The sequence below is a fragment of the Myxocyprinus asiaticus genome, chromosome 38 (genome assembly GCF_019703515.2).
Source record: "Myxocyprinus asiaticus isolate MX2 ecotype Aquarium Trade chromosome 38, UBuf_Myxa_2, whole genome shotgun sequence".
NCBI classification, from domain to species: Eukaryota; Metazoa; Chordata; class Actinopteri; order Cypriniformes; family Catostomidae; genus Myxocyprinus; species Myxocyprinus asiaticus.
This window is the reverse complement of record NC_059381.1, coordinates 18,230,797-18,242,441: the sequence shown is the minus strand read 5'-3', so window position 1 is coordinate 18,242,441 and position 11,645 is coordinate 18,230,797. Positions and strand designations below refer to the sequence as shown.

Sequence of the window (11,645 nt, the reverse complement as noted above, 5' to 3'; positions counted from 1 at the left end):
AAATCTTAATTTTTCCCTGTAGAACTTCATATCAGATCTTAGAAATTACCTCAGTTTTAAATCTCTTTTAATGACAATAAAACATGAAAATACAATCATTTAAAGTCTGAATTTCTTTAAACACTGACCCAAATACAGACCAGATACATTTTTAGGGGCTGAGGTTACAGTACATGTAACTTGACTCTTGTATATCACTGTGCTCCAACTTGTCAATGCTTCTCTATTTTTAACTGAAGGGCAGACACAGATATAGGTTCACAAAGACATTAGGTGACTGAGCTGAACACAGTGTGGACCTCACTGTGCAAACACTATGGTAGGACAACTTTTGTTTGCCTTTCAAGTGTCTGCCAAATGCTCTGCAAAAGATCAATGCAATCCTGGTAGTCTAGAAATCATTATACTTTAGGAATAAGAAAAAGAAACATCTTAACTTGTGTGTTTGTTTTTGCATTCTGAGTATGACCAATAAAATGAGTTTATGATGATGAGCTTTCCATATTTCTGAAAATGTAAATATGCAAATTTATATAAATCATGTACATCAACAGTTGCATTTTTGCCTACATTAAAATGGAAAGACGGTAATGCTGCCTGGTCTGCACAGATGATATAAAGCACACAGTGTACTAGATGTCAGATGTGTTTCCATAAGGTAAGTACATCCTGTTGAGAGAAGTTGTGTGTTAACTTTGGACAATGCTTTAAATGTGTGTTTGCTACACCACATTAACTGAATTGGGAAGACTAAATGGTTAAAAACCTTAGCTGGTAAATGAAAGATTGTAAGTTCCACCTCTTGAATGGTTGATTCTTGAGCTACTTCCTTTGTGTGACCTTGATTAGGGCACTTAAAGGGTTTGTTCACCCAAAAATGAAAATTCTCTTATTTACTCACCCTCATGACTTTCTTTCGTCTGCTGAACACAAACTAAGTTTTTTAGATGAAAATCTAAGCTCTGTAGGTCCATACAATGCAAACGGTGGCCAGAACTTTGAATGTCTAATAAGCACATAAAGTCAGCATAAAATTATCCGTGGGACTCCAGTGGTTAAATCTATATCTTCAGAAGCGATATGATAAGTGTGGGTGAGAAACAGATCAATATTTAAGTCTTTTTTACTATATATCTCCACTTTCACTTCCACACTCTTCTTCTTTTGTTTTTGGTGATTTGCATTCTTCATGCATATCACCACCTACTGGGCAGGAAGGAGAATTTATAGTAAAAATTTACTTAAATATTATTCTGTTTCTCACCCGCACATCATATAACTACTGAAGATGTAGATTTAACCACTGGAGTCTTATGGATTACTTTTGTGCTGCCTTTATATGCTTTTTGGAGCTTCAAAATTTTGGCCACCATTCACTTACATTGTATAGACCTACAGAGCTGAAATATTCTTCTTAAAATCCTTGTTTGTGTTCAGCAAAAGAAAGAAATTCATACACATCTGGGATGGCATGAGGATGAGTAAATTAATTTTTATTTTTGGGTGAACTTTCTTTAATTCTAGGTTACTTCAGATTGGCTGTATATATATATATATATATATAGTAAAAATGTTCTGTGGGTTCGTTTGAATAAGAAAACATCAGCTGAATCTGAATAATAATAACAATTTCCATGCTACTACTCTTTTTCAGACAATCATCATTTGACAACCTTGATATTAATAACCACTTACAGTTATGGTGAGACACTTTCAAAAGTTTCTATTCTGTCTAAAACACATACAAATATTTTACCACCTTATTATCATGGATTTTATCACAGGGCAGGCAAAGGACTGAAACATCCAAACTTCATCGACACTGTGAGAGTTGCCACAGCCGACGCTGCAAGACCCCAGTAGAGATTTCTGTCTCGTGTGTGATCATCAGTTGCCGTTTGCTGTGCGGCGCTGTGTTTCACCTCTGCAAGGAAGAAGAACACATGCTTTTGTGCCCTAATGAGAGGGTGCCTTGCCTCAATGTTGAATATGGCTGCCCATTCGCCATGTGCCGATCAAAGTTAGCAAAGCACTTGGAGTTATGTCCTGCCAGCATTGTCTCCTGCTCCATGGAGTGGAACCGATGGCCCATTGAAGAGTCTGAAACCCCTGAGTTCTATGAGAACATCTTAAAGGAGAACCACGCACAGGAACCTCTGGATCTCTCAATGGCTCTAAGGGACCAGCAGCATCTGTTTAGATCACTCAAAATGAAGAATCTTTTTCCAGAACTTATAGAAAAGGTGGCTGAGGAACCTTCAGTTATGGTGCTAGAGGGAGCCGTGGGAGGGGTACCGCTCTCAAATGGAGTAGAGGAAGCAACTGCGTCTGCAGGCATTGCTTCAAACACCGAGTTTCAGGAAGAAGGACTGACTCAGGAGGAAAGAGAAGCTTTAGCAAGGAATCCCAATTTGGTGGATCTTGAGAGCTATAACATTTGGGAGAGAATGTTTAGTATGGAATTGAGTGGCTGCAAACATACCATCAAATCTTTAGGGCAAAATCCTGCATCCTCAAGTGGCACTGAAATAAAGCCACAAGCTAACCCAAGCAGGTTAGAAATCATACAAGAAGAGCCACAAGTGCAAAATGACAGTCACGAAACCCCTTCTGACATACCGAAATACAATGCATACGAAATGGATGAAGACAAATTCCTCATCGCCACATCCCTGTTCGCGTGCGACACGAGACCCAAGAAGAAATTCATATACGAACATTTGGAGCCCATTAAGATTAAATCGGTCCGCACTTTCAAAATCCCAACCAGCTTCAAAGCGAAACAAAGTCGCATTCGAAACCCCTCGCATAACAAAAAGGTGAGCGTAAGTGTTGACACATCGGACCTAGGTGTTGAAATTGATGACATGCCAAAATGGGATGAAGTTCAAGCTACTCTGTTGTGTTCTTTGGAGAGGGAATTACGGGGACACCTCATAGCCGAATCCAGGTCTGCAGATGCTCTTCTTCTGGACGTTGGAACACAGACATATGATTTTTACTCAGCTCCTTTCAAACCAGAGAACTCACTGGCAGATATCATCGCTGACCGGGCTTTGAAACTTCATGTCCAAATTCAACCGGAGAGTGTCACAAGAAGACACAACAAATCCAGCTCTGCATTCACATACCTGTGCAATCACACATTTAGAAGAGATGAGTATCCTTCACACTTCAAGAATGTTCACTCCGACATCCAGAGTTGTGCCAGTGGTTGGTTTGAACAGCGTTGTCCTCTTGCCTACCTGGGCTGCACTTTCATTCAACGAAGGTTCCAGCCCAGTTCTCAAAGAGCGATGGTCTTCTACAATAAAGACCTCAGCACATTCTGCCTCAGACCTGAAGTTTCAGATATTTTATATGAAGGTGTGAAAACGGTGACGATGGAGAGAAAGTGTGCACGCAATACGGATGCTCTAAGCAAGCTTCCCTTTGAGGTTCTAGTCCACATTGTTGGATTTCTTGACAGCTTCACCCTGACCCAGTTGTCTCTGGTATCCCGACTCATGAGAGAAGTGTGCAGCACCTTGCTGAATGAAAGAGGGATGGTCTCACTGAAGTGGGAGAAGAAGGTCTACTCTCATGGTGGCCGGTGCTGGAGAAGCAGAAAGAAGGTAAGATATTTATGAGATATTGTCAATTCTCCTTTTATCCATTTCAGTTTTAACTAATGAAAAGTGGCAAACATGCATAGAAAATATAGTCTGTGTACAGTATGCATGGACATACACTCACTGAGCACTTTATTAGGAACACTATGGCTCTAATAAAGTACCAGACGTGCTCTTCTGCTGTTGTAACCCATCTGCCTCGAGGTTCGATGTGTTGTGCATTCTGAGATGCTATTCTGCACACAGCAATTGTGCAGAGTGGTTATCTGAGTTACCGTAGACTTTCTGTCAGCTCGAACCAGTCTGGCCATTCTCCATGACCTCTCTCATCAACAAGGCTTTCCGTCTGAAGAACTGCTGCTCACTGGATGTTTTTTGTATTGGCACTATTCTGAGTAAACTCTAGAGGCTGTTGTGCATGAAAATCCCAGGAAATCAGCAGTTACAGAAATACTCAAACCAGCCCATCTGGCACCAACAATCATGCCATGGTCGAAATCACTGAGATCACATTATTCCTCATTCTGATGGTTGATGTGAACATTAACTGAAGCTCCTGACCCATATCTGCATGATTTTACATAGCACTGCTCCCACATGACTGGCTGATTAGAAAATCGCATGGATAAGTAGGTGTACAGGTGTTCCTATATAACGTGCTAAGTGAGTGTATAAAATAACTGTTTGTATTTATATTACATTAATGGTCCTGCTAAACTTCTTCAGGTTTGGCAGTTTAGCAACCTGTTTTCCACTGTGGATAGCTGGTGCTTTGACAAATTGCCTCCAATTTCTGAACATCTAAAGGATTGTCCATACTACCAGAAGGAGAGTAAGACAGAACCTGTTCCTTTAACTGGTGTTTATGACTGCCAAGAGGGGGACGAGAGGAAGAATCACAGTCTGGTCTCCATGTTCATCAAAAACTAGTAATATTTTGACTATAACAGACACTGAATTTAAGATTTTACTGTTGAACCCCCTTCAGCCTAATAATGGACATATAACAGGATGTATAACAACATATAACATTAAGTATCAATTATGTTTTTATTGTATTGCTATGTTAATCCTACGTGATTAATCTTGTTTTGGCATGTGATTTAGACAATCATCTACAGTATCTATAGTGGAATTCTGTTGGTGCCACTTTGATATATCTGTACATTTGTAATTAAAATGATGTTTATAATGTTACATTACATTAACACATTTTCAAATATGGTTGTGTTAATATGCCTTTTCCCTTATGCTGACAATCATCAGGATTCCTGCAGGTTTTGTTTTATTTCTGTTTTCATTTTGTTTTATTCAGTTTGCCCAGTGAATTTGATGGAAAACCAAGGAAAATGTCTGTTTATGAATAAGTGCTTTTCTCAGGGTGTAAAAGCAAGGACCTAGCATGTCATCTATTAGAGAGAGTTTTATACAACCTCTCTAAATAATAGAATATCATATTAAGAAACGTTAACAGAAAAAAAAATCTATAAGACAAAAACAAACAAACAAACAAAAGAAATAATCAGCCTCTTGCAAAGTTAGTGCCGTATGAAGCATTTAGTTAAATCCTCATGTTGTTTGTTAAATAATATGTACAGTAGCAAAACTTTTATTCAAAGGAATATTCCAGGTTCAATACAAGTTAAGCTCAATTGACAGCATTTGTGGCATAATATCATTTACCACAAAAATCAATTTCCAATTTTCTTAAAAAAAAAAAAAAAAATCTGGCTCAATCGACTGCATTTGTGGCATAATGTTGAGAACCACAATAAATAGTTTCAACTAGTCCGACCTATTCTTTTAAAAAAAGCAAAAAATCAAGGTTAGAGTGAGGCACTTACAATGAAAGTGAATGGAGGCCAATTCCAAAACATTTCAAAAGTATAGCAACAAGACGTAAACAATATGTGTTTTAACATGATGTAATAAAAACACTTACAAACCTTTTCTGTATAAAATTATTGCCAGTTTTACAACTTTGTTACCATGATGATGTAATGTCAACAAACCCTAAAACCCTAAAACGACTGTAAAAATTATGACTTAAACAACTGTACAGCTTAAATAACACATGAGTTTTAACATAATAATTAATGCAAGTGCTTTTATAAAATTATAAGCTTCACATTTCTGTGTTTAAACCCTCCAAAAATTGGCCCCATTCACTTCCATTGTAAGTGCCTCACTGTAACCTTGATTTGTGCTTTTTTTAAAGAATAGGAGGGATGAGTCGAAACAATTTATTGTGGTTATCAACATTATGCCACAAATGCAGTCGATTGAGCTTAACTTACTAAACGAACTCAGAATATTCCTTTAATAATTTTCAAAAATAAATGAAAAAAATAAAACATTTTAGTTATACTGCACTTGTTTCTTTACTTTTCTCTCTCTTTTAAAATGTGATAGTGGAAAGGTGGTCATCTTTGTCTTAAAAATATGTATTAGTTATTTCAGAGCTGAATTAACTGGACTGCAATGGCTTACAGTCATGACAGATTTGTGTCTAATTAGTACATGTATTGAATTTTAAAGAATTAAAAAACGTATATATTTCAAATAGTAGAGAACATTTTGGTGGTGAATAAGGAAGAACATTTTTGCATCTGTTGCACTTTCAACAGTTGTTCAATAGTTCACATTTTGGGGAAATGAAACTATTGTGATTTTTTTCCTCTCAACAGCAAGCTTTTTTCTTTTAAACTCCAAAATCAGCAAAAAAGTGTAAAATTTACTGAGAGACACTGGTAAGTCAGAATTGTCTAACTGTAAAAGACTGAATGATTGTATAATCATAATAATCATAAAAAAGAAATTGACGAATTTTGATGTTTTTATGGGTGAAAGTTCTGCTCCCCTTTGTTTCCTGTCAGGATTTCTGTCTGGTACAGGATGGAAAAGATGGGTTGGATGGAATCCCTGGCAGGGACAGCATGCAGGGACCAAAAGGAGAGCAAGGAAATCCAGGTAAGGAAGTAATGTGTCAATGTATGACATGCACTCCATGTCCATGACTATAGTTTTATACAATTTTAAGAAGTTGAATTGTAGCATTCCCACATGATCAATGAGTTTACCATTTTTAATATGAAGGCAGTGAAATGACTTGAAACAAATTGTTTTGTCAGCATTGCAGGTTGAGCTAAACAAGGTTGAACTGGATAAATTTAAAGGAGAGATGGGCAGCAGGGGCCCCCTAGGAGAACTTGGCCCAAAGAGTTAGCTGGGTCTGCAGGGCCCACCTGGTCCCTTCAGCCCTAAGGGTTCAAGGGGATCCAGTGGAGGCACTGACAGAACCATGACCAGTCAGAAACCAGCCTTCCCTCTGCTGCGAAGTAAATTAATTTATCCTCCACCTGGCGAGCCTGTGACCTTTGATGTGAAACTTAGCAATGTCAATGGTCATTTCAGCCTTCAAACTGGCTACTTCATCTGCAAGGTTCCTGGGGTGTACTACTTTGTGTTTCACTTGATGTCTGAGGGATGCTTATGTTTTAGGCTTAAGAGTAACAGTGCATCTCCTGTCAGCCTCAGTTTTTGTGACTCTAACCTAGGATTACTATCTCAGGTTGTGTCAGGTGGAGCCATACTGAAATTAGCTCAAAATGATAAGGTATGGATTGAGCCTTTCAGGTCTGACAATACTGATGGCAACAAAATGTCCAAAAGCTCTGGACAGGCGTCTGCCGTGTTTTATGGATTTTTAAACTATCCTAATATAGAGTAGACTTCATACATATTAAACATTTGATTGCAAATGGTTTTTGATTAAGGTTTTTTTACTGTAGCAGTGATGTAAGCATTTTAAAGCAAAAATAAAAAAAAATCACCTAATCTGCACTGTTCGCATGCTGTATTAAATTTGTGTTGCTCTCATTTCTCCGATAAATATGCCCATTTAACAAATTTCAATAAAAACAAGAGATCTAAAGTGATGTTTTATAGACCATGGCTGTACACTGTGGCTAAACTGAATTAATGTAGATGTAATCTAAATTCTGAAATCCTATTCATTCATTTTGTCATAACAGTAAAATGTGTATCTGATGAAAATAAAATGTGTGGAAAAAACTGCAATGTCTTATTTATGCAGCTTTTCTTTTCATGTAAAATTGTGATTATAAACTCCTCATGAAATGTCTTATGCAACTATAGAAATCAAAAGGAAACACCCTTTTGAATTTTTGGAAAAATTCCCTGAGAATATTCTTTTAAATCAGGTGACACTATACTACTATACACAAACCAATTATGAATTGAGTTTTGTCTGGGTAAGTTTTTGTGAATAATAATGGTAACTTCTAAATAAACTGGTTTAATTAAAGTCAACAATATTATTAAAATTACTGCATCAACCTGACAACATTAGATAATTTTTAAGGGTTAGTTCAAGTAGAAATAACTTCACACAACCACTTTTAACATTGTACACTGAAGAAATGTACTCGTAAAAAATATGTCATGTGGTAACATATAAATCAACTGGTTTTAATCAAGTCAAAATATATTATTTAACATCACTGAATCAACTTCACTCCACACTCAAAAAAGGATTTTTGCAGGTTGTTCATTTTACTTAATTAAAATGAATTAAAGCAACACAATTCTAGAACATTTTGCCACAACATGATTTCATTGCGTTCTATCCAATTGAATTTGTAAAAAATGTAAGTTTACTTAATCCATTTGAGCTGGGACTACATAAATGCTTTTTATAACACTGATGAAACTGGGCCAGGGATTTCCATTTCCCAGTATTCTTTTACTGGATAGGGTAAATAAATGTTGAAATTACATGTTATTTTATGCATTTTTGAGCAAAATGAGAATAGGAGGAGAGTTTTTCATGTATAATGTTCTGTTATATTTGTATTTAAAAAGAGTGTTTGTTAGGCTGGAGTTTTGGGGGTTACAATTGTGGTGAAGATTGGCTATTGTGTTTAGATTGAGGGTGGACTTTCATGTTTGTATGACTGCTGCTTAGTTCCATAAGCAGTTGCTATCAAATTGACAGTGCAAATTCACTGTCCTTATGCTACGTTCCATTCAACTCGGATATGGAATATTCCTACTTGATATCTCCGATCTCCGACCATAAAGGCATTCCATTTCCAGATGCTCGGATGATGACGTGTAAAGAAACAAAACTGCAATGCTCCCGTTAGCTTAGCAGGGGTTTGACTGTCACCAGAGATGTGTAGTAGCAACCCAACTGATAAACAATGCTGCAATGCAAGCATTTGTGCTGCAGGTGTACGGTTATCAAAAGAGAGTATAATTTACCATGTTTTATACACCTGTTTTTGCAGGCATTTGTTAAACAAGCTTTAATATCAAAATTGAAAATTTCCGCACTAGTTTCCCAGTTGGAATTCTGACTTCAAGTAGCATTCCATTGCACTTTTCCTTGTAGGAAGTTGGAAAATCTGACTTTCCGAGTTTAATGGAATGCAACATTACACTTGCTCACCTGGCATATGATTAATATAATAAATTAAGTTGGACCAACAAAAGAAAATTAATTAAATTGAACATTATTAAATTGAGTTTAACTAAACAAATAAAGTTGAGTTAAAGCTACTATAGTACATTGATTTGACCTAATTTAACTCAATTATGTTGTCTCAATGTATAGAGTCCCCCAACCACTAGAGGTTGCGTCAGGAAGGGCATCCGGTGTAAAACCTGTGCCAAGTCAAATATGCGGATCATGGATGGTCTGCTGTGGTGACCCCTAATGGGAGCAGCTAAAAGAAGAGGAAGAAGAAAAAGAAGATACTGTCTCAGTGAATAATTAAGTAAGGGTAGTGACTTCATTTTTTGAGTGCAATAGGTTTCACTGACAAAATTATTTTTAAGGGTAAAATCAGGTAGAAATAGTTCCTTAAGGTAAAAATAGAAGGTTGCCACTTTTTACAGTGTAATATACGACAAAGACAAGTCAGTGGAAGGGTGCAACACTGTCCTGCAGATGCATCATAAAAGAGGAACTCAGTATGCTTGTCATTTCATTTGCCTGTTCTTGTGTTTGTGAACAAAAGAAGTTCAGTGCTCAGTGTTTCAAGTGGAGCTCATTGGTTTGGTTATCTCCTCGTTCTGTAACAAACATGTTTGGTGGTCATATAATGTTTGGAACACTTTTAGTAGTTTCTCTCTGCCTTTCTTTGGGTTCCATGGACACTTGTCCTTCTGCAGGGACCCCAGGTTTGCCGGGTATCCCTGGACTTCCTGGACGTGATGGAAGGGAAGGGGTGAAGGGAGAGAGAGGGGATCCTGGTGAGACTGACTATGCTTTTTGAAAATATTATCTAGTTAGATATACAGAACAGAAATACAGATTAAGCAATGCTCCGACTGAATAATTACTTTTTCAAATTGCTTAGTTGAAGAAAAGGGGCTTGGAAATGTAAAGTTAGCTTTGAGAACAGGTCTAGCATTTTGCAGTTTGTGTGCATATGCCACTTGGTTTGATACATTTTTGATGATCATAAGTTTTTAAGTGACTTTGTTTACTTTTCTTTTACTTTTTCCAAAAGTGTACTTTTGGGGTCACTGTAAACGTCCACATGACAAAAACAGCTTAATAAAAAATCAAAATAAGTGTCTGTTAGAGTTAGAGATAGAGTAGCTTTGTTTAGCCTTATTTAAGAGCAGAAGTCGATTAAAAGTTTCTTTCATGATTTAAAAGCAAACATGCATTTGTGTGTAGTTATGTCTCAGCAGGGATTCCTCTCAAGCCTGATGAGGCTATAAAAAAAGGGAGAAAAGGGGGACCCTGGAATTAAAGGAATCCCTGGAAAGAGAGGTCACCCTGGGGAAACTGGCAAAGAAGGGCTACCTGGCCTGCCCAGACTGAAAGGGACACAGGCGTGTCAGGCTTCTCCAAATCTCACCTGCAGTCTGCATTCAGTGTCTCCTGGGCCACAAAAAACTTGCCCGAGGTGAACACTGTAATATGCTTCAGTACTATTATCACCAATATCAATGACCATTTCAATACTGATGAGAGCAAATTTGTATGTAAACACTGTACTTATTATTTATTTATTATATATCCTAGTACTTATTATTTTGTGTATCATGCGTCATCCACACATACAAATCTGTGTGTAATCCTGATGCTTGATGGGAGGAAAGTTTAGCTAGTTTCTGTGATCACATTCACAACAAGAATAGCCAGCAGGTGCACTCTGGTGGGCTAGCTGTTTGCCTGGCAAAGGATGAGAAAGTTTGGCTACAGTCAAATGCCTAGAATGGCATGTTTGCAACCGGGGATTAGGGTGACAGTGTTTCCTCAGGTTTCCTCATTCATGCACACTGATTGCTTACACTGTTTTTCAGTTAACTGTAATAAATGAACAATAGGACATGCTTGTTAAAAATACTGAGTGTTTTACTCTTTATAACATGCAATGAGGTATTAGAAGGCTATTCTGATCAAAAAATAAAATCATGCTTCAGCAAATTGTTTGTTGTTATGTAAGTTATGTAAACATACATTATCATTCATAGTAAATTTTTGATTTAACACACCTTAGAATCCAAGACTTGATTCTTGCTATAGCTGAAACAGTGAATAAACAATTCTTATAACAATGGAGATACAATTGCAATATGCTGTTAAAAGGGTCATTGACATGATGTTTATTTTTTTTGTCCAGATTGATTTAGCTATTCAAAAATATATAAAAAAATGCAATTCACACAAAAATACATGAATACGCATCTTTTTAAAATCAAAGTAATTTTAATATTTATTCTTCTGGGGCTTAAAGTAAGAAATTTCTATAGGTGGAGTAAAAGTTGAAAAAATAGAAAAACTAAACTTCTTGTAAAAAATAAATAAATAAATAAAAAAGCATTAGTGGTATGGAGTAATTTATAATGCAGTAATAATTTATTATTATCTCTCAAATAAATAAATAAATAAATATATATTTTGCTTTAAAATATTAATACAATTTGAAAAACATTTTACCACCAAATGAAAGTCAGTGGTGTAATGAACATGCAAGTGCCTATTCTGTGGTC

The 11,645-nt window shown here is 36.6% G+C and overlaps 2 protein-coding genes across 2 annotated transcripts; both read left to right on the top strand.

The window, feature by feature from the left end:
- The first annotated feature begins 262 nt into the window (after positions 1–262).
- On the top strand, positions 263–5,983 carry fbxo40.1 (F-box protein 40, tandem duplicate 1). The gene is made up of 5 exons (XM_051677231.1): positions 263–319; positions 555–658; positions 1,655–1,702; positions 1,785–3,614; positions 4,338–5,983. Exons 3-5 carry the CDS (start codon positions 1,700–1,702, stop codon positions 4,539–4,541), a joined length of 2,037 nt encoding a protein of 678 aa, XP_051533191.1. The 5' UTR covers positions 263–319; positions 555–658; positions 1,655–1,699; the 3' UTR covers positions 4,542–5,983.
- Positions 5,984–6,442: 459 nt separating this feature from the next.
- On the top strand, positions 6,443–11,146 carry c1qc (complement component 1, q subcomponent, C chain). Its single transcript, XM_051677001.1, is given in 6 exon segments — positions 6,443–6,581; positions 9,810–9,890; positions 10,338–10,366; positions 10,368–10,446; positions 10,449–10,753; positions 10,756–11,146. Coding segments are annotated over 6 exon segments (813 nt in total). The 3' UTR covers positions 10,936–11,146.
- Positions 11,147–11,645: the final 499 nt, after the last annotated feature.

What these genes read in the sequence shown, in the direction of transcription:
- fbxo40.1 (XM_051677231.1), top strand. An exon ending in GCTGGAGAAGCAGAAAGAAG is followed by an intron (nt 3,615 to 4,337) that starts GTAAGATATTTA and finishes AAACTTCTTCAG; the next exon opens with GTTTGGCAGTTTAGCAACCT.